At 40.3% G+C, this 27,959-nt stretch overlaps 1 protein-coding gene across 6 annotated transcripts; it reads left to right on the forward strand.

Annotated features, from left to right (window-relative positions):
- Window positions 1-183: 183 nt before the first annotated feature.
- On the forward strand, window positions 184-27,959 carry IFITM10 (interferon induced transmembrane protein 10). Of its 6 annotated transcripts, none has more exons than XM_088146057.1 (4): window positions 197-1,236; window positions 2,165-2,597; window positions 3,976-4,092; window positions 27,115-27,959. In XM_088146057.1, exons 2-4 carry the CDS (start codon window positions 2,385-2,387, stop codon window positions 27,262-27,264), a joined length of 480 nt encoding a protein of 159 aa, XP_088002183.1. In that variant the 5' UTR covers window positions 197-1,236; window positions 2,165-2,384; the 3' UTR covers window positions 27,265-27,959. The 6 variants fall into 6 exon arrangements, with proteins under 6 accessions (XP_088002187.1, XP_088002183.1, XP_088002184.1 ...); XM_088146058.1 differs by having other exon boundaries at window positions 197-971; XM_088146061.1 differs by lacking the exon at window positions 3,976-4,092 and adding an exon at window positions 23,591-23,658 and having other exon boundaries at window positions 184-2,597; window positions 27,115-27,238.

Raw genomic sequence — 27,959 nt, forward strand, 5'->3', positions numbered from 1 at the left:
CAGAGGCAGCCTGTTGAACTTATAAAAAAGATCAAATGTATCCCGCTACATTTATTAGCACTCGGTCAAGGTCACAACACAGTATGTAAACTTTAAGTTCTTCTGAACTTTCTTCATCCAAGGCAGTAAAGGAAGACACCCCTCCTTCAATAACAGTGTACACGATGCAGAAAAGTTGCTGACGTTCAAGCTGTGGGGGGGTGTGCGCGCTGACACAGCCTGCACCCAATATTGATTCCACTCCTATCCATTCACCATGACCGGAGCACGAAGAGCGCTGCCTCCCCTGAGGCGCCCTGCTGTTCCTCCCGGCCTCACTTGGAGATTCTTCCCCCCGCTCCGCCCCGCGCCCTTCATTGAAGGGGTCGCGATGTTCGCGCCGGAGTGACTAATACTTTTTCAGTGTTGCTAGCCACGCATGGCGTACGTGATGGTCCAAGGGCAGCCTCAGGATGACCCCGTCGCCTTTTTTCAGCTTCTCAAAGCCCTATCTAATAAACGTCGAAAGCCCGGAGCCTGGAGATCCCTGCGCTGTCACATGGCAGTTGCGGGAGGACTGCCTTTACGGCAGATAGGTGAAAGCGGGGAGGGGGAGGGGGCTTGACAACTGTGGAGTTTCCTTCCCCCCAGAAGAAGGTCGCCGTGTGTGGGCGCGCGTGTTTGAGAGAGAGAGAGAGCGAGAGCACGCGCGCTTGGAGCCGAGAGACCAGCAGCAGCGGGGAGAGAAACGCGGACACGTGGGAAGAGCGCGCTTGGCGAGGTGAATAGGAGCTGGACGGCCTCCAGGTTCTCGAGAGCGGGTGCGCGCACGTCTTGCCCCGCTTGGGCCGAGGCAGAGAGAGGCCGTTTGACCTCTTTCCCCGCCCGCCCCTCCCTCCCTCCCTCATCGCCTCCACTAACTCCAGTTGCTAAAGAAGAGACAGTGGCACTGCTGAGCTGGAGATGCAGCACAACTGCCCGCCTCCCTCCTCGTAAGTATCCTCTCGCCCTGCTGTGATGGACGGATGGACGGATGGATGGACGGACCGACGGACGGCTCCGGTGCCTGTGGGTCTACGGGCAGGCTCCGTTTCGTAATTGCAAAGCTGATGGGATAGGAGAAACGCCAGCGAGAGAAGGAGCGCTTCTTTCACTCTTCCCCCTCCTCTCCTCCCCCTTTTTTTCTCCTCCTCTTCCTCCTTTCTTCCTCGCCACCCGCCACCGCGCGACGTTGACCAAAGGGAAAACTACTGACAGGTGAAGAGGGGGAGGGAGGGAAAGTCGACCAGAAATTTAGCCAAGATGAAACGCTCTGCAAAATGGGCAGAGACCGAGAGGGGGAAAGCATAGGAGGCCCGGCTTCTCTGTCGCAGCTGTGCGGTCTGTTCCAGGAACAGCCTGGCTGTCGTCGCCCATCCGGCCCGGCAGTTTCGGGGTCCTGATGCTGGCACGGGACAGGAGAGCCCCGCGGAAGAGATGGGCAGAGTGGATGAGAAGGGTCGGAGGGAGAGGTGGGGAGGGGAAGCCTAGAGTCTCCTGGCAGGGAGGGAGTCCTTTTCACCCTGAGTCCTGCTCTTGCTCTCCTCTTTAGAAGTGTTCTTCCCTCGTCCAGTTTCCAGATGGTGGTGATGATGAATCAACACTGTTAGGAATGTTAAATGAGTGACTGAGGAGAGAACTGCTGCTGTTTTTGTCCGAGAACATAGCGCTGCAAAGGACTTTAGCAGGGGGCAGTGGAACAGGAAACCCACAGAGCAGAGGAGCGGGGGAGAAAGAGAGGGCTAGGGAAGGCAAGTGTGGATGTGTCAAGCTCCTCGCCTCTCCCAGGGAATTAATGAACTCCTAGCTGTTCTGTGTGGGAGGCAAGGGAAGGCGAGCCAAGCCTACTGCGGAGCTGGGACACCCAGCTGCAGGGAATCCAGGAACTGTTACAGTGCTGCATGCGTTAATGACTGCTCTGTGTGCCAGAGAATACTCCTTTGTGGTACATGTGTTTGAACAGGGTCCTCTCTTTTTCCTCCTTGCCTGGAAATCCCTCCTTTCTCCCTTCTCTTTCTTGCTGTTTCTTATCTTCTCCACTACCTCTTTTCTATTTCTGACTTCCTGCATCCGGTATTTTGTTTTTATCTCTCACATCTTTTCCCTTCCTGACTCCCCCCACTTTCTTCATCACTATCTTTCTCAGGGGAACACACTTTCCTGGGATATAGTTGTATAAACGGGGGGCTGCCATCACGGAGAGACCACAGGAACCCCCCTTGGGCCCTCCGTGTCCCCTTGACGGGGCTTTCTGGACTCGAAGACCCCCTCACGCACCCCAGCAAGGGTGCTTTGCCTGCATCTCCAAGACACCCCCTATACAGCAAGGATCACCTGTGCTGTCTCCATCTTCTGCTGTTTGCCTGATGGAGAATAAGAGCTGCAAAGGGGATAGCCTGAGACCACCGGTCCAATGCAAACACTCCGTCGAGAAGAAAACGATGACTAATCCCACTGCTGTAATTGAAATCTACCCAGACACCACTGAAGTGAACGATTACTATCTCTGGTCCATCTTCAACTTTGTATACCTCAATTTCTGCTGTTTGGGCTTCATTGCCTTGGCATATTCTCTGAAAGTAAGTATGAATCTCAGCCCTGTATGATTAAGCTTGCTGGGTTCAGCCCATCCTTTTAGCAAGACTCAACTGATTGATGCTAATTTACTCCAGTTTGGAAACGAGAACTATTCCTTGTTGCATATTATCAAGCAGGGAGCGGGAGGAAGTATATCTTATATTGTTAAGATGGACATTCTGTAATGGGATGATTTTGTTTGTCAATTCAGGCCTGTGATCCAAAAATATTATGAAAAGGTATGCTGCTGGTTGTTGATTTTAGGGAGAAGAAGATAACCTGGAGGCATCTTCATAGGGAAAATAAATCATATACAGTCTAGATGGCTACAATAAGAAATTAAATTGCTCATTGCAATTTAATTTAATTGCCTCTTTCAGGTTCATGATCAGGAAGATAAATTCATTTTACAACTGGTAGATTGTAATGGTAAGACCAAGTTGGGTGGGATTTAAATATAGATCTCCTACTGGGATATAGATTCTTCATGCTACTGTGATCATGCCACCACCATCAGAAGCCATTTTTATATTATTCTAATACCGATCCTTTCATCAGTTTGTATACTGCATTTATCTTTATACTAATCATATAGAGTGGATCCTCAATATTTTTATAACAAGGCTGTAGTTTTCAAGAGAATCTGCATTAGTACAGGGATTTTGTCCTAGGGCCAAGGATTCTCATTAACTTTCCTCTTTTATGAAGCATTAGAGAAGTTGCTTCATGTAGTCAGACAATGGTCCATTTAGCAATGGATCCATCTTGATTGGCAGCAGCTGTCTAAGATATCTCTGAAGATTTCAGGAACTGAACCTAAATCTTCTGCATATAAAACATATGCTCTGCCACTAAAGTACTCCTCTTCAGTACCTTCCAAACTTTTACTGTATATATAGAAAAAATAATTGTCATCTTAAAAGGCAGGAATATTGTAGGTTCTATACATATTTGCTGCTCATCAAATCTATCACAGTGGTTTTGGTCATCCAATAAAAAGTTTTGTATTTAATGGTCTAATGGGAAAAAGAGCTCAAGATTAAGGCTGCCAGCTTGGGTTGAAAACATCTGGAAGACCATTAGATGTCAACAGACAAATTCAGAAAACACCAACCCATTGCCACTGTCATCCAGAGCTTTGCAGTACAGATCTGATAGCCCTACATAATAATTCATAAACCCATGGCATTGGATCCTGACCTTTAGAAAGAAACCTTTTTGTTTCTGGAATTTGAGTAGCTACCAATGAAAAGGATCCTTTGGGGTGGGGGAAAAAAAGCAGCTGCAAATCATAAGCAAAGGTTTGTACTTGTCAGCTTCTAATGCTGCCTTTTGGAGGACCTCTGAATCTCTTATAAGACCATGCTGCTCACTCCATAGGCCACCTTCTTCTTTGGGAAAATAAGAATAGGAAGGGATGAAAGAAACCGCTGCTACTCATATCACCCAGGCAAAGAAGAGGCGAGCAATGTTCCACTGGGACTCATAAACTACAAGGTCAGAAACCGAGACCTTCTAGGAGAACTCCTAGTTAGAATAATAGAAGCAATGGGAGAGGGAGAAGGTATGGATGTGACACGCGTTATGGATCAGAAAGGTAGATCTGGAACTGTTTTAAACTGTTTGTTTAAAAATGGGAAATTAAATGAACTGCCTGAGTGCGTGCTTGTTAAAGAGAACCTGCAGTCTGTTACACAGTTATAAAAACTCTTTGGCTTATTTGGCCATTACAAAATTGGAGATGGTATTAGTGAGAGAGGGGAAGATCTGGCTATATAGCTTCTCTAGCTTGTATAATATTTTCTAATGTAATACAATCCTCTAAACACAGCAAACCTGCTGTAATTATTTCTCATAACTGCAGGGAGAATATGAGACAGCTGGACTCCAGGAATTTCACTGCTGAGTACAGCCAAAAAGCAAATTGTGATCATCTGTCAGTGATCACAGAATGGTAGCTTCCCCTCCCCCCCCCTTTCTTTTTCTTTTTGCCCCTTTTTAATAAACTGGAATGAGAAGATGAGGATGACCTTAGAAAGGAATATATAACATATTTCACAGGCAGCATTTACACTATTTTGAGGGATTTATTTCATCCCAGAAACAGATAAATTGATTGCCTATATCCAGCAACTATAAATTCTGCAAGAGGGCAGTGAGGTCATTTCCAAGCTAGCTGCACTCTGTCTCTTTATCAATTCAAGCTGGTTACCCCAAACTTGATTTAGACTAATGGGTTCCTATGCTCCTAATTTTTTGCTGGGAGGGGAGAGGGAAAGGGAGAGGGAGACTCAATGATTGGCCTACATTTCTAACTTGCATTATGTGTGATTAGTTTGCTTTAGTCTCTTAAAAAGAGATTTTGGGAGGTTATTTAATGTGCTCAGCCAATAGCTGTACAGGCTTAGCATTCCTTAGCAGGGTAACCCCAAGATACATGGCTTACCACCAGCACCCTTTGAAAGCTGGATTTGTATCCAGTTTAAGACTTGTATTGCCTTTGAAAAATGCAGAAAAGTCATTCTGATCATAAGATCTCTTGCTCCCAGTTTAATATTGCAGCTCCTGTTTTTGTATTATTACATGTCTTAACTTACAAGTTCCTCATCTGACTGTGGCAGTCCTCGATGGATGGATGGACGGACACAATGCGATGCTTTTCTTATAGCAGTAGAGAACAGTTGAAAAATAGTCTGTTGTATAGAATTTACATATGTGGGCACTGAGGGCAGAGAGTTGAATTTCCATGACAAATCCATCTTCTAGGCCATCCAGTCTTGGCTATTAAGTTATTGCTTTTGGTCATGTAGCCACCATGGTTCCAAGTCATGTTTTCTTATCAAACTATTTCAGGTTACATTCCTGCATTCCATGCTGTACATTTCTTCAATCCTCACTAGTTTTGTGCTCATACACATGCCTTGGGTTTAGTGTTTTGGACAACATATTAGGGCCCAATAGGGCCAAGTTCAGCCCCAGAGCAAAGAGACCTAAGATTAATGGCTGCATTTGGAAGCTGAACTTTGAAGTGTAGCAAGCTGAAAGTCCTGCTCTATTATCCAGGTAAGGACATCCAGTAATTGTACTGGGCCAAACCAGATAGTTGTAAATTACAAGTGTATATATTATTCACTCTTGCCTCCTTCTTAACTCTTAAATCTAAGGCCCTGAGCACACAGTCCTAGGTACCTAACGAGGCCAGGAAGCAAACCTGGGGTGATTTCTGTGTTTAGGCCCTATATTCTTGACTCACAAACAGCAAATGATCATGCCCTTGCTCTTAATAAATTATCTCTTATACTTCTGCTTCTAAGCCAGCTTATTAACTGAAGAAGAAATGAGGAAAATAATGGTCTGTATAACCTTTGAAGCAAATTGAAACGTATGAGACTCTGCATTTATAATACCTTCTGTTCAAAAATTAGATTTTAAAACAAAGGACGTGAGCAGTCTTTACTGAGTATACAAAAGTACTGCGTAGTACGGATCTGTATTAAGGGAGTTGAATAAATTTTTATTCCTCCCCCCACATCAGGTTTATTTTTTATTTTTCAAGTACCATCCCAAGTTGTAGCAAGTAACTGCATCTAGCTAGCCTTGTCTGAGCTTGAAAACCTAAACAGGTATGGATCTGGTTTGTACATGCATGGGTGACCATCAGGAACACCCAGAAAAGTGTAGACAAGACTGGAAAGTTGAAAAAGAAGGCAAACAACTTCTATATCATTGCCAGGAAAACAACATGGATATATCCATGTGATCACCAGGAGTTGAGCTCATCCCCAGGACATTGTGGTAGGGAGGAAGGAAGCTATTGATGGTTCCTCTTTGTGACCTTTGCTAAGTCTGTGCAGAATACTGGGTGGCTGTCTCTAACATCTTTGCCAGGGTGAGAAATCTGAAGTCCTTCACTGGTAAAAGTGAAGAGCTAAAGTCTGACAAATTTTCAAGTATCTCTGCCCAAGGGGCTTGTAAGAAAATTGAGTGAAAATAGTTTCACAGACATTACAATACTGCTAGCAAAGGGACAGTGAGAATGGGAAAAGCTATTGCATTTGTGATCAGCTTAGGAAACAGTGTATTTATAAAAGCTGGTTTTATGTTGAATTGGCTAGATTATTCAATGACAGAATTTTTGAATGACCTAGAATGATGGAAAAGCAAGATTACATTTTGCTATAATCTAATGCTTATCAGCATAGACAACAGGCATACTGAATAATAATTGTGCCCCAAAAGGGGGTTAGATTAAAAAAAACAAAACCTTCTAAGCAGGAGTGGCAGAAGATAATTCAGGACTTATTGGTAGATTTCTGGGGATTTGCAGTAGTTCAATCCTATCTGGCTTCCCGTTATTTAACAATTATAATAATATTCTCTGTTACCCTAAAACATGCTGCTAATATGAAATAACCTGAGAGGAGGGCAACAAGAAATGTATTTGGGGTACAGAGGTTTTTGGGTTCTATTCAGTTCTGACATTAAAGCAAATTTGTGGGTTCTGAATACCTTAATTCTAAGTATATTTCTTTTGCATTAGGCTCTGGATGATGGAATTCTGGGAAATGGCAAAATAGATTCCATAAGCCTTAAATGTGTTCATCCATGCTCCAAAATATGATGGAAATAGCTCTAACATTTGACCCATGTTTTATGTATTCAGTATTATTTGTTTTCAGGGCATAGACTAAGTGTCCTATAACCCTGTCCTTCACAGTGTCTCTTAATTCATTAATTTCCGGTGGATAAGGAAAGGAATGTTAACAAATTGATTCCAACATGACTGCTACTGAAAACAGGACCAATATCTATTTTATATTTGGTTAAGTTTTCTCATGTGCAGCACCTGCTGCATGAAGAAAGCTGAGATGATGTGGAGAAGATGAGATTAATTCTGCTATTTCCCTTATCCCTTTTCAGCCTATGTATGAAAATACTGCCACTTATTTTCACCTAGAAGTTGCCATTCTTTTTTTTGGGGGGGGGGGGGAATCCTGCCAGTGATTGAAGAGAAGGAAGGAAAGATGAGATTTCAAGTGGATTTCTTTTGTAAAGAGTAGAAGATGCTGTCTCCTGCCCTGGGTTGCCATTTTAAAAAACATTAGCCAACATCTTGATCAATATCATGTGGCTCTGAATTGCCATTGTTGATTTCCCACAATGTCCCAGAGCAGAGGCAAGTAGAAGTTATGGCCATTCAGAACTTACCAGTGCTGTTCTTCAGAGAAAGCTGTTGCCAATCACATATCTGTCACTACCAGGTTCTATCAAGACCTACCAGAGATCCCTCAATTGAGGATCCCATCAAACTGGAACTGATTCTCCCATGGATGGTGTTCTACCAGAAATGTAGCCTTGGTGAGAAGTAGAATATTTGACAGTGAAGAATGTAGAAGTAAAAGAATGTAGAAATATCTTGTACAAATCATATGTATTGTTGACATAGACTGATTCTACAATTTTTTTTGAATGTTAGACTAAACATTTTCTATTATGTAAATTTTTAGATACTAGAGTAAGAGGTGAATATATTTTACATTTATACCTGTACCAAGGGAAGTCAGAAGCTACCTTTCTTTTTCTATGGCTTTTCTTTCTTGATTTTTCTCTCTTCTCTTCTCTTCTCTTCTCTTCTCTTCTCTTCTCTTCTCTTCTCTTCTCTACTCTACTCTACTCTACTCTACTCTACTCTTCTCTTCCCATCTTGTATTTTAACCTTTTGGAAATTTAATGAAATTTATTTAAAAAAAAGAATGTAGAAGTAAAAGAATGTAGAAGCAGAATGTTTGACAGTGAAGAATGGCAAATCAAATAAATAAATAGATCCCATTATGAGGAGGAGTTTGCTAAAATGTAGCAAGCAGAAAAATAGATTTTTGTGTGTATGGAGATAGAATGTTAATATGCTTTGATAGGGGGGAAAGGTATCTGAGAGTCACTGTAAATGTTCTGCAAGCCTTTTTTCTAAGCCCTTTTGGTGGAAATTAATAAGTCTAGCTGTTTAGTAGTAGAGAAAAGGAATTTTGCAGATATTGAGATACATTTGTTCTCATGTATTCTGAGGCTCATCAGGAATAGCAATCCAGTTCTAGGGCTGATGAACTCTGGTACAAATTAAGTCCTGGTCTGGACTCTACCATTTCTCATCTGTTTTGGGACAGGTCTTCTGTGTTCAAGATATGCATATATAGGGCAAAATCATATTCTGGCACCCTCTATGGCTTGGCTCATCTTCCAATTTTGTTAGGAATTTCAAAAAGGTGCCTGTTTGTTTGTTTGTTTGTTTGTTTGTTTCTTTCTTTCTTTCTTTCTTTCTTTCTTTCTTTCTTTCTTTCTTTCTTTCTTTCTTTCTTTCTTTCTTTCTTTCTTTCTTTCTTTCTTTCTTTCTGTTTTTGAGCTTTATGCTTACAATTTTCAGCCCTGGACGATTTTTTCTTTCTTTTCTCAGACATTTTCACCCTTTTTACTATGAATCACAGTAAATAATAATTAGATCAGTGCCTGTGGTCATATGGCAACAATTCTGTGAAATTATATTTAACCCTCGAGCAGGTGCACTAGCACATGGTGTGTGCTGTTACTGCTTTTCTGGGTATAACTTTGATAAGCTGATAGTCACATGACTTGCTCACTCAGTACTTTCCCATCAGACCTTTGTCTTGCTTCAGTAATATTATCAGCTTCCTGAAGTCCATAGCTGTAATAATAATTTCTTTTTCGCGACTTTCAATATCTGATTAGTGTGCTGTTCACTACCACTCAACCAACTTTGTGGGTAAATGTTTTTGTAAAGTGTAGAAAGAAAAAGTCCTAAAGGAGTGAGGAAAGATTATCAGATTTTATACTTATATTGTATATTTTGGAGGTCTTTTCAATTTTGGCACCCCCTAAAATTTGATGCCCTAGGTGACTGCCTGGTTGCCTAGGCCTAGAACCAGCCCTGGCATAAAACTATTTTTGGAAGCAGGAAGCTTGGGGAACCATTTGGTTCTAATGAAAGCATGACATTGACAGTGCTTAAGCCACTTAAAAGTGAAGCTGAAGGAAAGCTTCATACATGCACAATCAGCAAGGAATTGAGAATGAGCTAACGTCACAAGGCAAATTTGGATATATGTAGAAGGAGCCCCAAAACAGTTATCCAAAACTCAAGAAGGAGATGCAGACCTGTATTTATCAAATGGAACTTTGAAAAGGAAGAAAGACAGTGCAGTGATAATCTTTTTCATTTTAGTAACAATAAATAATAAACGTGAAGAAGACTTGGAACAAAAACTTATTTTTAAGAAAAAAGTCCAAAGGTCCATTACATTTTGATGCAGAGGGGTGAAGTAGTGTTTAAATCTAAATTTGGTAAAGTTAGAAAGGTTGAAGAAGGTACTCAGCAAGTTTGCTTTGGTTAAATGTCATTTGGATGTAAAACCTATTGGGAAAATAAATGCTAGGAGTCCTTCTGAGAAAAATAAATAATTAGCAAAAGTTTTGTCAGTATAGCACCTCTGAAAAAAATTGACTCAAGTTGGCAAATATGAATGGATCATTAAGTCAGGTCTGCCAAACCAGAGAAATATAACTATTTGCTATAACTGAGAAGTAAATACAATAATCTGTTTTGTATACACAAAAACAATATAAGTAATTTTAGCAGGGACATGTGCTGGACTGGACAACTTTTGCATCTTCATTGCTGTCATTGTGATGAACTGTTATGATCCGTTATTATGACATTCTATATGGCATGAAGTTGGAAGATTTTAGAAGGCTCTTTTGTCTTTAGGCTCTGATTTTATAGGAGAGGAAAAGCTGGGAAGAAATGGAAGAATACAAACATCTTTTCAAATGTACAGAAAGAGACTATGTGACAAAGGTTGAAGGCATAAACATCTTTAGAACAGAAATAGAAGCACAGGAAACAGAATCCTGTGACAAATATCCTATAGTAAGTGATGGTACCAGTTTTGAAAAACTGAACTATGTATAGTAAAAAATTTTTTTCAAAATTCTTGAGGGTATGCTGACAAAATTATAAAAAGTGGTGCTATCTTCCAGCACCATCTTCACTTAAATATATTGGTTAAATGGTACAGAGAAATATTCTTAGGCATTCTGATGGCAAGGTAGAGACGAACAGTGCATTTACATTTAAGTTGTCTTGAAGGTATGAAAGAGTTTTATCAATCAAAAGCTATATTTTGAACTGTGTGTTAGATTCAACAGGAAGACAGTACAGAAAACAAAGGAGAAATGGAACATGTTCCTTTTGGATCCTCTACTGTATGTTCTTTTCTAGTTGATCCTTCCAAGGTAATTATCAAGGGCAACCCTGCAGTGAGTATATTATAATTACCTATAATGCCTAATAGAGAAAAAAGGATAAATTAGTAATGTCACATTTATAGCTGCCTAATAAGTCTGTTTTCTCAGCAGATGGAACTGGCATGGCAAAAGTATGTTTGTACATTTTGTAGATGCAATTGTGAGTCCAGGAATATCTTGATTAACTTTGATTAACAGGATGACATTTCTATCATGCCCTCCAAAATGCAGCAAATTTCTATGTTGGCAGTAACAAATTGACTTTTTTTTAAAGGATATGCTTTTTTTGGCAATATCAGCAATTAGTAGCAATCACCCAGTTAGAGTGTCACGTAATAACTGAATGAGCTTTTAAAGAATGAGTGTTAAAGAAAGAATAGATTGATCATTATATATGAGTTATTCATTTCACTGATTTCAGTCTGAAACATGACTTTTCAATGGCCACATTTTAGCTTCTATTCACTAAAAATTAAGAGTGAATTCAACCAATGAGAGACCAAGTGACTCACAGGAGCCAGAAGGAAGAGTAAGGCAAAGGTTCTCTCCAAAAATGAAAAGAAATTGCAGCGTGTCAGCAATTTCAACTATACTGCAATTGAGCCTGAGATAAATCAGCTCAGTCAATGTTGTCCAATACTGCTGCCATCATTGAAACATAAGGTTTTGGAGCTGCTTTCAGACTGACACAGAATCTTAGTGTGAAAGTAAGTAGCCTCACTATGATGTGTGAACCCAGTCCTGTGGTGTGCTGAAAGTAGTACCATTCTTCATCTTGTAATGCTGCTAATCCTATATTTCGAATCTAAGTCTTTGCTTATGCTAAGAACCTGTTTAATTTCTGCATTGAAGATAATTTTTCTTCCAGTATCTAATAAAGAAAGGGATCAGTTGTACATAGGTTTGGATTGCATAGTTTAATACCTAGAGGATAGGTTTTTGTCTTTGATCAAAAGATCAGACCAAATGGTCTATTGGTCATTTTATCAAATTAGGACCATACCAAAGCTGACATTATTAGAATTGCACCCCAGCTAAGTGAGTATAGCCACCCTCCTTAATATTGTACATTCTGAATGTGCTGGACTCCAACTTCCAGAATTCTTCATAGTCCAGCCCCTATTGAAGATCCCAGGTTAGGAAAGGTTTGTAAATAGGATTCCAGACTAAATTATACCAATGAAGGATTCCTTTTCAGGGCAAATAGCAGCTTCAGAGAACAATTTTCTTCATGATTATATCTTAAATACCTCTTCCCTGCTGATAGTTATTGACTCCTGTCCCAAATAATGGTGTCTGTGTTTTGCATTAAACATAAAGATGCATTCAAGTTTCATCATATGAATGATTTATATCTGAATATGTGAACTGCCTCCATTCAAAGGCATTGTCTCTTAGATACGATTTTCTCTCTTTTGTTTTGGGGCTTTTTTTTTTGTTCACCCCCAAATATATGTCATTTCTTCATGCAGTCACTTGGTGATAAATATGCATATGTGAACCAACTGTTAAATACTGTTACAGGTAAGAACCAAGACATATAAACCCAGATTTTTAGGTTTCTGGGAATTGTAGCTTAAGACAGGAACAACACCCAGTGCAAACTGGAAATGCAGGGTAAGCTGAAGCCTGCTGCTTACTTAGATAGTTCAGTGGGATTATTTCTTAGTAAGAGGGTGCTTATAATTACAACTTTGGTGAATATTATCTATCTAGTTTACACTCTGAGAAATAAAAGAGTTTGCAGCTCTTGGGGTTGCAGGTGTTTGGCCAGCTGGCAGCAAGTTCTTAATGAAGAAACCCAGCCAGCAAGTTCTCATAATTTTATCATCATTCTTTGAAGAACAAAGATTTGTAGAAATTAAGAAACATCAAGCTTGCCTTGCAGCTAGCAAAGTAAGTATAGACAGGTGAGTCAGCGATAGTGTTCATAATTGCAAATGACTATAATTTCAGTAAACTCCTGAGATCAGGAGTTAAGAACAGAAAATGATAAACAGTCTGTCTCTAATGCCATCATTTAAGGCAGGGAGAAGGAACCATTCACACTAGTCAGAATGACCACAGAGATTAAAAAGAGCACATGCTGCCTTAAGCTTCCTAACTAAAATCCTTTCCAAATGAGAACCAGGAAAGAGTTACTGGCTTTTTCTTGAGCCCTGAAATAAATTATTACTTCAGATGTATCTTCAGATCCATGAACAGCAGGTCTGTGAGCTCATCCACACAGCCTCTCTGCACTGCTTTCCTCCCATCTAGGAGGTGGGAGGAAATCATGTCAACGTGAATCTTGCTGCTCCCACAGGTTGGCCTTAACATGCTGTGCTGATATCCATATAGGTCTTCCATGCAACATTGTAAGGTCAGTGACTGGCATGTTCCCCTGGCTGATGTTTGAACATCCCCAGCCATGGGAAAGACCCGTACCAATTGCCATACAGAAGATATACCAGGTGATTCTTGTAAGGTCTAGAAGTCCAGCCAATCCATTCTTTTCGAATATTTTTTTTTCTTCCAAAAGACTGTCAACCTGTTGACCACTGCATAGCAGCCAAGAGCTTGTCTCCCTTAACTGCAAGATAATAGGCACCTGGATTTCTGCAGCCCAGATTCAGCTGTTGCATAAATGTTCTTGGAGCCAGAGTTCAAGAAAGGGGATTTGGAATGTGAGAAAGAGATGTTTGACTTGAAGGATGCTCCCAGGTACATCCACATGATTTCTGTCAACAGGCTGACCTATCAACCACTAGGTGACAGAAAAGAGATGTTTTATTTCTCTTGGTTGCCATCCAATGGACAGATTTCTGCAACTGATACTAGATAAGTCTTATTGAAAAGCTGGAATCTGAGAAATTGCTTTACTGATTCTTGTGTCAAATCACAGCTTACATACAGCTGTTACCAAAGGGTACCTACCAAAGGGGTAGGAAGGGGGAAATAGGTCTGTATCTTGAAGCCATATCTGTACCAGGTTATGTTCTGCTATGGCACTTTTTAAATAATGTTCTGTGAGGAAAGGAAATGAGAAGCAGCTAGTAGGAAGGGAATTCCCTGCTATACATGTTACAGAATTACAAGAGCAATTCAGTTCAAGAGCTTTCCTTTACACTTCCAATTATGTGCATTTAAGCCATGGACCTGCTAGTTAGTATCTGTAGAGGACGTAAAGAATGGCCTGGAAGAACAGGAAGAAAAGCTGCTACCAAGGGAATGGTCAGATAAGTGTGGTGTGAGCCCTTACCAAGAAACTTACTTGAGAAAACGTGTCAGACAAGCCTCTCCTTAGTTCACAAGGAAGATAAGTGAGGGAGGGGGAAGCACATTCAGACTTGCAGATACTGTTACTATAGCTGCTACAGTGAAAGTAGCCCTGATCTATATGGCATTGTTTTTTTAGTCTGGTCTATCCTGTAGGGTTGACAGTATCAGTCCAGGTCACGGACCATTTAAAAAAAGGGAAAAAAGGGGCTACAGAAGCAGATTTCCAGTCTCCCTCACAGCCAAAACAATAATGCTGAACAGGTGCCAAGCCCAGGGGTAAAATGAAAGGGGCAGTTGTAGCTCAGCAGATCAAGTCTCCCAGCTGTGTCAGTCAGGCCACTTCCTCCTCCATGTGCCATGGACTGTCTAGATGGAAGGTCCTCTTCTGTTTTCCCAAGGAAAGCACTACGTTCCTGTTGGAACACCTTGGTCTGGGCACAACATTCTTCGCAGTGGGCTGCCTACAAGCTGGAGGCACTTTAGTTTGTTATTCCCACCATTATTTTACTTGTTTTTGAATTTATTTTAAATCAGTTTGCTTGTGTTATCTTGATACTCAGTTTTATTACAACTTTACTTACTTTATTATCACTATTATAATTACCTTTGTATTTTGTTATTTTTGTTAGTAATTGTTTTAAATTATATTTATCATGGATATTTTGCCTGCAGACAGATGTTTGCTGCTGACCTTTGTAACCTACCATGACTCTTTATTGAGTCAGTGGTGGAAAGGAGAGGAGAAGAGAGGAAAGGAGGAAATTGGGGATTTTTAATGTAGTCACCTACAATATTGTTTCAGAAACACTGCTATGCTGATATATTTCACAATGTAAATGTTTCTTTCTGGGTGCATTTTAATGAATCCGTTGATTTGATAATATATTTCTGTGCCACACATCAACATACAGTGCTGCAATTGTGGGAGAAATTGTGACATTTTTAAGATGAGTAAGTGGAATTTTATCAGTTATACAATGTAATTTCTCTAGCATGCTGCTGTATGGTGATTTCAGACATAATTGTAAGATAAGCCTTGCTGCCTCAGATTAAAAAAATATTTAACTCATGCACATTTATACTAATACACATGATTTTGTTTAATGAAAGGGTTACAAGCTATTCAGCACTGCCTGCATCCCTATTCTAAAATGAGTCTTTTTCATAGCTCTGAGTAGTCAGTGTTTTTTGCTATGGCTGCAGCAACTTTTATTTTCAAATCTTGGTCTCCCTCTTACAATTTGAGAGCTATTTTGCTTTTCCTAGAGATTTGCACATCTTTGATGTGGCTTGGGAGCAGAAATGCTTTTCCCTTTTCCGCACAAGTCTACCATATGTTCACTTTCCCTTTTCATAAAAAAGTATTGTGTAACCCAATGCCAGTATCCTCTTTTCCTTTTCCACCCAATTGTCATGGCTGAATTGCTCCTCTAGTATCTTCTGTTGTTCATTTGTTTACTTGGTGGTAACCCTAACTGAAGTCAAAGCAACCCTATTTCTAAATAGATGTTAATTGATTAGATGATTAAAATCCTAGCATGGGTTATCCACTGGTCTCTCTTTTTTTTCCCCAGGAGAGGTGAACTTTTGGTTTGGCACCAAAACACTGAATTGGAAGTGAGCAAGGCCTTTACATTTTAAATAAATTCATATATAGCTTTGATAGCTTTATATAGCATGCAGATCTCTTTTAAATGACACTAAAAGCTACAGAATGGAAACTAGATTCACAGAGATTTTTCTTTAGTATATATAATAGATAATTTCATGAAGTCTAGATCTTCCTGTGATTGTTATGTGCCTTTGCAATCTGGCTAGGAACTGTTGAGAAGCTCTTGGTCTACAGAATCTATACCTCAGCTATGCATTTCATCTTATCTGTCTCATTGAAGCATGAAAAGAATAAATGTACTGGGGATTTTCTAAGGCTTGGCAGCAGTCCTACATAAGTATCACATAATAATGTGAAGTTACTTCAGGTAAACTCATTGTATGTAGTATAAAATGGTATTAAAAACTATAGATATACTTGGTCTTGTCAAGAATTTAGCATGAATTCAAGAGTGGAAGGCTAGAATCCTAACATGAGCAACTGTCAGTTGGTTTTACTTGAACTGGCCTTCTCCAACTTGGGGCCTACCAGATCTCTTACGACTACATGTCCCAAAATTATCAGGCATCCTGAACGTGCTGGCTAAGAATTGTGGGAGTTCTGGCATGCTTTATGTTAGGGAAGGTTGACCTGGACCACTGAGCATTCATACCATTTCAGTTTACATTCACTACCTAATCTATCTTCTTCAGAAGGTGGTAATATATTGAGCCTGTTGTACCACAGAAGCAGTGGGTGTCTTTTATGTTGAATTACAAGTGCTGATTTTAAATTATGCATTCCATTCCCTAATAACTTGGTGGTTGGTATAATGTGCATTTCGGGACTTCTATTGTGCAACATTGTGGCTTGCATTATTCTAATCTCTATGTGTTTTTTAAATATATTATGAAGTTATGATTAAGAATTCATTAAAGCAACAATTTGGTGAGAAAAGTCTGATCTAGACAAAACAAAGCAAAAGCTAGCATAATGATAGTGATGGTATAGATAGATCATCTCCAGTGATTTTAAAAATCTGCTATAGCTTGGGCTCAGTAGCATCCGAGATGTTCATGCAGGAAGTCCATCCATGTGATTGCATTACAAGCCCAAGCAGTTGTGCTATGCTCTTAGTATTGTGTTGCTGCTGCTGAATAAAAAAGGTTATTGATCTTGCATTGACTCCTCTTCCTTCTTGGGCTTAGGACAGGCAAGGTGGAAGGTTATCATATACACAACATGAGTTCATCCACTGAGTTAAGCATAATGTGATTTTCAGCTTACCAAAATGTGTAAGTTCTCATAGAACTCATGTTAAAAGTAGCCTGCAATCTTTACAAAGGACTTGGTATTTCTTATTGGAAGCTGAATGATGCAAGCCTTCAAGTCTTTTTCAGACCTGGATTTGACTCACAATTTGGGGGGGAAAAAACTAAAGAAGATAGGAGCAAATGTCTTCTCTACCTTACTGTAATCACTGCAAAGAACAAATCACAAGTTTATAAGAATGCGGTTCTTTTCTATGTTGGAAGTATCCATCATGCTGAATGTTTATACAGATTCAACCATGGCAGAACCTTGAGTCTGAAGTTTCAGAGGGCTTGATTCCAAGCTAGAGGAAAACTTGTAACTCTGCTCCTTTCCTTGCCCAGCCAGCAGATATATGCAGAGCACAAGCTCTTGCAATAACAACAAAGACTGCAGTGCCTGTGCACATAGGCAGACAGAAGAATAAACAAATGCCTGTGACACACAAGGCAGTAAGATCTTCAGCCCAGCTGTAATAATACCTGAAACAACTCCACTGCACAGGGCAGTTCCTGTCAGATGTGTCATCGTGTTCATGAGCTTGCCCTGCCTTTGAAGCAAGGGGAAAAAAATGAAGTGGCAAAATTATTTGCAGAGATGGACAGAAGACACCACTGAGCATCTCAGCAGAAAAGGAGACTAAACCAGCTGTGGGAAATCAAAGGCCTTCTGGTGATGCTGAACTACAATTCCAAGTATCTGTTATCATTAGCTGGAATTGCTGGTAAGGGAGTCTGGGAGCTGTAATGCAGCTGGAGAGTTACAAGTTTTAGAAAGGCAACCTCCATTGCCCTTGACCTCATTAGAAGAATACACACGATGGCTCCCAAGAGCAAGAAGAAATGCCTCTTAGGAAGATACAGATGTTATCTCTCAATGAGAAGATCACCTATGGCCTTTGGTGAATTGAAGATTTCAGATAACACTTTTTAATAGCACAGAGAAAATTAAGATTACATTACCAGTTTAAGCCTTACCCATGCCACATGCAGTGTTCCCCACTAAAACTAAAGACAACATTGGTCAGTTTTGCCTCATTTTGGAGATATGTAACAAGCTTAACCAAAGTCCAGTTTTACCCCAAGCAGTCTCATGCTTTTCTGTGGAAGCTAGGATCTCTAAACCTTGTAAGTCAATATATTGTTGGCCATATTCCATCCTATTGGAGGTATATATAGTGTACTAACAATCAGGAAGCAAGTAGTTAAGAACGTGTAATATCCTCTTAGTTATTGAATGTATTGATGCATAAATGTATAAGGAATGCTTGTGGTGACAGTAACAATGCATTGGTTGGAGACATGAACGTATGCATAATTTTGTATATGGATGATGCTATCTTTTTGGCTGAAAACTCATGATTTGCACTGAATGTTAGATTGTATAATACAGCAAATAGTGTGGATCTGAAAATCCAAAGTTGTTGTGTTGATGGGGAAAATAGAGTGAATGTGTGCATGTTAAAAACAAATGGCAAAACCCCAAAATGAGTAGACGAATGTATGTACCTTTGTAGAATGTTTATTAAAGATAGGAAAATGGAGGCCTTGTAAGATATGAAAATGTTACTAGTGGAGAGTATATGGTTGTAAGAAATGAATGTTTGTCAAAAGAAGCAGTTCCCTGGCTGGGGAATCCCAGGTCTGTAAGATAGACTAGGGTGTATTGAAAAGAATATCCTGGAAGAAGTCAGTGGCAAGCTACTTCTATATGGTGGCAAATAAAACTTCATCATCAGGAGTTGAGTTTGACTTGGAGAAGACTTTATTTTAATTACTGCAGAAGCATTAGGTGTATCTGCAGTTCTGGAGATTAGATGTCTACACTGTGCAAGGAAAACTACTGCTGAATACAATTGCCCAAGCCTATCTCAGTCAGTTCAGGATCAAAGTCTGCAGTGAAGTATTTCTCAGAAGGTAATTCTATCAAGTGGTGTAGTGTTTGTTTTAGACAAGACCCACATTTGGCATGCAGCTTATTAGGAAGGGTAATTGTTCAGCCTTGCTGATTTCTTGGGAGTTATAAAGAAAAGAGGGGGCATGCAATGGAGCACTACTTCTGGTGAGGAGTTTTCAAACCTTCCTTCCAGAGCTAGGCCCTCCCCACAATCCCCCTGGGGAAAGACGTGATTAGGTGTACTGCTACCAGCCACTTTATTCCAGAGAAAATCTTTGCCTTGACTTACTCAGGAGGAGACAGTTAGCAACCCCTTTTCTTCAGTAGCCTGACTTGGTGGGAATACATGTCCTAATGGCTGAATTCCGTTCACAGAATGAGCATCCCTAGTTCATTAAGAATTTAAACTTTTTATTATATATGACAAGTTCAGAGATCAGAAGGGAGGGAGGGAGGGAATGAATGACCAATAAGCTTTCGAAAGAGGTTTCTCCCTCCTCCCCAGGATCTCTCATTAATACAAGCGAACCACAGCTTGGGTAAAGATGGTGATTCCTTGGCTCCCAGAGTTCTAAACCTGCCGGAGACCACTGTTTTACAGTCTCCTCGTGGGGAGCTACTGTCTGGAGCACTTATGGGTAATCCTGAGTCCTCTCCTTGTCCAAGAAGGAATTCTAAGAAGCCGATCCATTCGCCGACTTCTTGTTCCACCACGGTCATTGGCTCCACTCTCAGCAGAGCTGTCTTCAGTTCACCATTGCTTCCCCAGAAGTCACCAAATGTCTGGCATTTCCTGTGTAAATCTGTTTTTCGAAGGAGGGAATGGATTTTTCTCTGTTGCCCTGGAGGATAGAGCCAGATCCAATGGGCTGAAATTACAGGAAGTAGATTCAGGTGAAATATTAGAAGGAACTTTCTGACGAGGTGCCTCATGAAATGTATTTATCCCTTCTAAAGAGTCTGGATAGGCATTTCTCTGAAATGCTTTAGCTGGTCCTGTGCAGAGGAGTGGGTGGACTAGATGACCAACTGTCAACTCTATGATTTTATGACTCTAAAAAGGGCTAAAATGTCCAAGATTGCTCATTCCCCAGGAGCAGACTCTGAATAGTCTCTTTTCCTCACATCATCCCCCAATCAACTTCTCTGCATGCCATTCTGGATGCTTTCCTTTGCTTTCCTGGCTCATTAGTCTTAGCATAGTCTTCTAGGCCATCAGATCCAATCATGTTGGATTCCAAGTTTAGGAGCTCAAATTAAGGCTTCCCCAACAAATGGCTGTCTAGCCTCCAATTGTGTTCTCTGTTGCATTCTCTGTTTTAGCTTTAAAAATGTAAGCAGAATTGCTCTCCCTGTAACATTAATTCGTTATTCTGCATCCAGCACTCTGATAAGAGAACAGGCCATGAGCATCTCTTGTCATATCAAGGGTGTCCACAATGACAGCCATTGGCTTCAAAATGGCAGGCATAACTGGGCACCAGAGCTTCATCCTTTTTCAACATGCATTGGGTGTATTGCATGCATTATAAAGGGGTGGACTTTTCTCATGTGATCACACCCACCATTTTGAAGCCAGCATTGCTGCAACCCACCCCCAAGTCTTTTCTGTTGCTTTCCTTCTTCCCAGTCATTCTTTTATGCCTTTTCTCTTTCTCTGCTTTGATCTATCCTCCTCCTCCGCCTGTGCCCAGCTACTGTGCTTCTCTCAACCTTACCTCCACTTTCCCCAATATAGGATCAAGCCACCCTCCCTACTTCCTTGGACCCAGCATTCTTCCATTTCTTTTTCTTTTTTCTTTTTTGTTCAATGGGATGGGCAATAAAGAGACAGGACTTGGGAGGAACACAGTGGAAATTGTGTATGAATGTGCTGGACTTTGACCAGAGAGATCCAAGTTAAAATCCTTATTTGATTACAGAGCTCACTGGGTGACTTCTGTTCAGTTTTTCCCCTCAGCTCAATATCTACCCCACAGGGGAGGGTATTGGGGTAGATATTGGGGATAAAGATAAAATGAGTTTTCTGTGTAAATTATCTGGAGCTCTTATGAAAAATGGGTGTAAAATGTAAAACAACTATCTTTCTAGAGTCTAATCCTTCGCATAAGTTTGAATATGGTAACTCTAGCTTTAATATTAGGTCTACTAGCACATTAAATTATTTTCTTGTACAATCTGAGTCACTACCAATTAATTATTCCACTTTCAAAACCTCATTGCAAATTATAGTTATTAATGTATTCCAAATTCAGGTTTTGCTTTTTCTTACCATCAGTAATGATATTTTAATCTACAAAAAATAAAATAAAATAAAATAAAATAAAATAAAATAAGCAGGTTAGCCAAATTTTCAAAGTCAGGTAATCTTCTCAGTGGGAGCTGCTGGTTTTCCAAAGCTTAAAAGTATCTCTTGTTTCCACAATTTTAAGAGATCCAGTTCATCAGAAAAGCTCAGATCTCACTATGAAAGCAAACCGAGGGCGCTTGTATCCCTTTCTCTGCCTCTCTTAACTCTCTCTCTCTCTCTACAATGACCCTTGAAGTCTCTCAACAATATACTTCCTAATTCCATGCCCCTTGATGGTTTGGTTCCTGTTTACTGTAACAGTTCTGGAGTGTGAATGGGGAAATGCAGTGAAAGGGCAATGGAGAAGGCAAAACTGAAGTCAACCTCCTTCCATTTCTGCAAAAAATCACCCCTTCTCAGATCAGTTTTTTCCATGCAAAAATGTTTTTATTAAGGTTTTCATGTATGCTTTTATGTAAACATTTACGAGCCATTTTTATTTTATCAGCAAGCAGGCTACACTTTTAAGCAAGGATTATCTTTACAGAAGAGCAAAGTGGAAGATTCCACATATTTAGGATGCACAGGGTGTTGCTCTACAGCCCGAAATAAGCTTCAGGCTTTAGTAATTGGTGAGCTGGAAACACAAACTGCATCCTTGGACATGCAGCATTAGTTAAAGGTGCACGTCCACTGAACAGCACCAGGTTCACCATTGATTTATTTTCTTATTTATTTAACAGATTTCTAGCCCGCTCACTCCAAAACAAGCCAAGCCATGGCAGCTCTCAATATAAATCCAAAACAAATCACAAAAATGACCCATACATTCTAAAAAAATCAGGTTGTTTAAAAATATAATATCTGTAAATAACACACAGAAAATAAAGCTGCACAGCCCCAAAATTAAAACAGCCGGTAATAATTTTAAAACGACATGATTTTGGTTGTGGGGGGAAGACTTGGATATAATAAAAGGGTTTTAACTTTTTAAAAAACAAGCCAGAGAAGGAGAAGAGCCATGGAAATGGCTTAGAAGTGAATATTCAGAATCTGTTGCATCCGGGGAAGGGAGGTAATGTTAAGAAGGGATTCATGCTCCTCCCTGGCTCACTGGGTGTAAGAGGGAGGGCAGGAGAAGCACAATCAGACTTGCAAGATTCTGTTATTTATTATAGCCAACTTCAATAAAGTATATTTCTAGCCTTCCTATGGAGTCTAGCCTTCCTGATCTGGTCTACCTCAAAGAAGCCTGAACTCTTACAGGGAGAGGATCCCCTAATGCTGGTGCTGCCACCAAGGGGATTCAGTTCCTAAGTCATTCTAGGAAAACGTCCCTCCTGAACGGCATCAACAATAAACCCTTAGAGGACAATCTGAACTCCCAGTTCACAAAATATATTGGAGGCTGTTCTTTCAGGTAAATGCATGTGAATGCAGTGATAATGATAAATAAGTAACTTGTATGAACATGTGGAATTATTTTTGGAGTTCATAGAAAATAACTCAGTTTGATCTGGGCAGTTCTACTGCATTACGGAACAAAGGGTTTTCTATACGTGCTCCACCACTGACACCTGGTGTTTAGCTTTGCTCATTGCAAGGACTATTCATTCAGTGGAAGGCACTAAGCAAAGCAGTCATCAAAGTCAGTTCCTTGCCCATAGCAAAAGGCCTCTAGCCATAAGATTAACTATACTGCAATCTTTCAGTATCTACAGTATGTTTCCATCTGAAAAAAATGTTTCGGAGAGATGATCTACTAATTTTGGGATCCCAGGGTGGTGACCCTGAGCACCAATGTTCCTGCAGACTTTATAGCTAACATCCTTATGATGCCATGTCCCATCGGTGGGTAAGAGAGAGGGAGAGAGGGACTGGCCCTGCTATCCTGAATGGGCAAGCCCCCACCCCACCCGCCCTCAGCAGCACAGTGCTGACAATGTGCTCACAAATTTCCAAATGTGCCCACTAGACAAAAAAGGTTGGGTACCCTCCACTATCGGTGTTTAGTTTCAGACAGCGCTGAGAGTGCCAATAAGCAGGTTTAGTTCACACAATAATGTCAAGCCAAGATTTTTAACTACAATTAAAAATGGTTAAGCAAGCACAGTGGTCTGGTTTACCTACTGTATCACACTAAGCTAAGACCAAAGAAACTACCATCTTGTTTTTGTTGAAAATCAGTCCATAGGATGTTCTTAAAGTAAAGATGAGCTAAATTCCTGGTGACTAAATGGAAGCATTCATTGGAGACTGGGGGGAGGGGGGGCACCAAACAGAAATAAATTGTTGATACCTTTTTCTGGTATATTTTTTCAATTTCTCAGCCTATAGATCTAGGAGTGATCTCCCACCCCAGTACTAAAAATGTCCAACCCTGTGGTGTATATTTGAAGTAAGTCAAGATTGGGTGAGTTTTTCACCTAGTACAAGGGATAATCTTATGAAGAGAGCCAGTTTGGTGTGGTGGTGAAGGGGCTGGCCTAGAAACCAGGAGGCTGTGAGTTCTAGTCCCGCCTTAGGCATGGAAGCCGGCCGGGTGACTTTGGGCCAGTCAGTCTCTCTCAGCCCAACCCACCTCACAGGGTGGTTGTTGTGGGAAAATAGGAGGAAGGGGTATTAGGTATGTTTGCTGCCTTGAGTTATTTATAAAAAATAAGAAAGGTGGGATAAAAAAATCTAAAAAAAAAAGTAATTATTTAGAAGAGCATCTTATAGCAGCAGTAGTAACTCTGTTCTCAGCATCACTTGCTAAACATGCTTTTAGTTAGAAAAAATAGGTGATGGTAGAAGGTTAATATGTAGCTTAATGGTAGAAGTAGTAAGTACAAGTCATTTTATAGGCTAAACCAAGTTACTATGACATAATTTCCTATAAACTAGAGTGTACCTCATCAGATGTTGGCAATTTTATCCTAAATTGCAAATAGAATAGTTTTCTATAGAATTTTAAGGTTCATACATGACATGTAGATAACTAGCCCATGAAGCCAGTTAAATGCGTCAAGTGACTAGGGCAGTGTTTCTCAACCTTGGGCGCTTTAAGCTGTGTGGATGCTGGCTGGGGAATTCTGGGAGTTGAAGTCCACACAGCTTAAAGCGCCCAAGGTTGAGAAACACTGATCTAGGGGTTGTCTTCCAAGCCTCCAGAAAGAAGCCAGTCCAAGCCAATCATGCCTCCTCTGTGGCACAGAAAACCATGGCAGCAATTTTGGAATTCCATCATACACAGGGAAGGTACTTCATTCCAGCCCCCATTAAATTATTTGTTGCAAAATTATTATACGGACTGCAATTAGGCTTATAGTCTAATTTTGGACCTCCCCCCCGCCCCCCACACACAAATCCAGTCACACTACCGAAAACCCTCCTTTATGACTCCTAGATGTGTTCCAAATATACTGAGACTAGAGGTCAGGCTGTTTAGAATCAGAGGCAAAATCTGGCAAGCTGTTTTATTAGCATCGCTAAAGATCCATCTGGCTCCAGCCAGACTGCTTTCCTTTCTAATATCTGACCATCTTAGGTCACAGCGGTGGAGGAGTATTATGAACCAATTGCGATCATATGTCCCTCTCCAGAGTATTTGTTATTGTTAGGGTTAGATAAGGCCAAAGAAATAATTGAGCAGCAGATTCAGGATGTAGAGTGGCAAAATGATTTAATTCAACCTTCAGGAAGATATCACCCTCAGGGAGATCCAGAGAGCCTCCCTGCAACTTATCTATTTTCAATTACATGAATATTGATGGGCATTCTTCAGAATTTGTTTTAACGCCCTCCATTAAGAATGCATCCTTCTGCATTCTTTGGGGATAGATACAATACTGTTTCAATCTCTCAGAGATTTTGCCTCTGCAAAGTAAGGTAGACCCAGGCAGTCAAACACCCTCTTATGCTGCAAGCTTTAGGCTGATTTTCAATTGAGGCTAATTTCCCAGATCACATTTTGTATTGATTATTTATTTGCTGACAAGGCATCAGAAAGTAATACACTTAGCTGAAAAATTTTGCTTTTTTGCAACTGGAACCTATTACTGTATTTTTAATGGATTGGAGCAGATAGCTAATTATATTGTCTAAAGTTGTGCAGTGGAGATGATCATTGCAACACAAACCCTGCTATTCCCAATGATGGGCTGTTGGCATCTTTGCATCCACTGACTAGGAGAAGGAATGGCTCAGTCACTTGTATTGTGGGAAAAGGGTCATTGGCTCTGTTTAGAGTAAGGGACACCCCTTAGGATCAATTAGCTCCTTTCTGGCCTGTCCAGAATATACTACCTCCCCTCTTGACCCTGTGAATTGATTTGTGGCAACTGGGCAATCACATTAAGAGCCAAGTTAGTTCTGCACTGGATTCACGTTGAGCAAAAAAACCAAAAAACAAACCCAGATCGCCATATTAACTTGTTGGACCCATAATAATAGAGTCTTGTGAGACTTCAAGATAAACAAGGACATTATGACAAAAGCTTTGTAGGCTGGTCTCCAAATCATTAGATACTTGAAATTTAAAAAAAGGTTTTTAAAGATTCCATTGCAAAGCTACTGAATTAGAACATTTTAAAAAAAGATCCAATTATGTAAGCCTGACCATGAAGTGTCACAATAATTCTTTTCATCTCATCACAAATTTTAATTAATGTAATAAAGCTAGAATGAATGGTTTATCCTTAATTCCTGCTGTCATAAATGATCACTATGTTCCTACTGCATTAATTTAAATTTAAACGTGTCGTCCCAAACTGTACTTTTGCTATTTTATTGCCATTTGACCTCATTTATTATCTTTACCCCGCTACACCCATGCCCATATATATCTGTCAATTGTGGATAATGCTTCCTATGGCTGATGAAATGGATTATAGTTGATGAAAACATTGGCCAAGCACTATAGCAGAATTGTATTAATACATATAATTCTTAGGCATAATTGAAATCACACCCACCTTAACCTAAATCCACATGCCCACAGAATATGGAGACCTGGAACAATTCTCAGTGATACAATTTTGGATTCTCTCTCCATAAATTTTCAAGCTCTTACTCTAAAATACACTGGGTTCATTAGAATCACTCCAAAATATGCTGCTTTAACATCTTAAAGAAAATCTTAAGGATTTTCATGAAGTGCAGGATAATAAACCAGTCCATCCTAGTGCTGAAGAAACAATTCTATCTTCTCTGGCCATAGGCTAAACTGTAGGCATTCTGCAGAGGATCCTGTTAGCCCAATTCTCTTAATATTCTGTTAGTCCCATCAGTGGCTTCTTATTGCAAAGGAAACTTGTGACACGTTTTACCTTCTCTTTGAAAAAGGCTGCAGCTGCCTGACTAGCAGAGATAGAATATGCACACATAAACATATACAGACAGCCAGTAGCTTTCAAATATCTTGAAGAGGAGATATTTCTGGGTTTCAAGACCATGACATTTGTGATCCCAGATGAAAAGGTGTGATAGATCTCAAGAAAATTAAACATCTTTTGAGTTCGTACATCAGGTTTCTTCTCCCACATGACACCTCAGTCCATGTCAAGGGCCTAATGGCACATTCGCCCACATCTCATTCCCCCTCCCCCCCCATCAACTACATCTGAAATAAGAAGGAGCTAGGATTGCCAGCCAGAGGAAATATTGTTGCTGGATATGAGACACTAGCAACAAATTTCAAGGTCTTTCTGCTCATTGTTTTCAGAGGGTCAGAACTTCCCTTAAAATTGCAAAATAGAAATGGTCATAGGCAATAGGTCTTAGTTTAGGGTTTTAAACTCACCCTTATTTCTTAGCTTCCTTTTTTTTTTAACCTGTGTCCCCAAATTTGTTTCTTTGTTCTTGTTCTTTCCAGGTTCGAGATAAAAAACTCCTCAACGATTTGAATGGTGCTGTTGAAGATGCCAAGACAGCCCGCCTTTTTAACATTACCAGCTCGGCACTTGCCACCTTCTGCATCATCCTTGTCTTTATCTTCCTACGATACCCACTCACTGACTACTAAAACATGGCCCAGCAATTGATGCTCAAAGTCCTCCATGCCAGAAGTAGCTGCCACGGAGTTTCTTACATATGGGACACAAACAACAAAACTCCCACATAGCCCCCTCTTAACGGCAGATGCCCCCTCCCCTCAATACTAAAAGTATGCCCTAAGCTTCACCATACACCCAGCCCCTGCCCCCCCCCACCTGCCCCCCAGCCTGGCTGGGATGCAAACTTCAGTAGCGGAAACTTTTAGTTCTACATTTTGTACACAAAATATTTATTTTCCTGAAAAAAAAAATAGAATTTGATGGTGGAATGGTTTTTTAGATCAGAGGGGAGAGAGTACCAGATCTTCAGATGAATGTTTCAGAACCAGGCTGAATACACATTGGAACTGACAGTTTGGGGCAGATAATTCTGTTGAGGAAGCTGAGAAACTCTGGAGAATCTTTGGGCTCTACAACAAAGTCTGTACACGATTTTAATTCATTCCATTCCATAGACCGGAATGAAAGAAATGTTTGCAGCTAAGGAATAGGCGTGACTTTATGGAACTTATCAATTGCATCCAGACTGCTTCTTTGTCTTTGCCTACTCCCTCCCTGTTCTGTGTCCCCAACACACATCCTTTGCTATGTATGTTTTATTGGTTTTCACATTTGATTGAAGCCCAGAATAGCTTGCCAAAACAAAACAAGAACAAAGGAACAA

Source organism: Python bivittatus, unplaced genomic scaffold, assembly GCF_059951505.1.
Source record: "Python bivittatus isolate LINGU-HERP-01145 unplaced genomic scaffold, Pbiv_v1 ctg000480_np1212, whole genome shotgun sequence".
Taxonomy (NCBI): Eukaryota; Metazoa; Chordata; class Lepidosauria; order Squamata; family Pythonidae; genus Python; species Python bivittatus.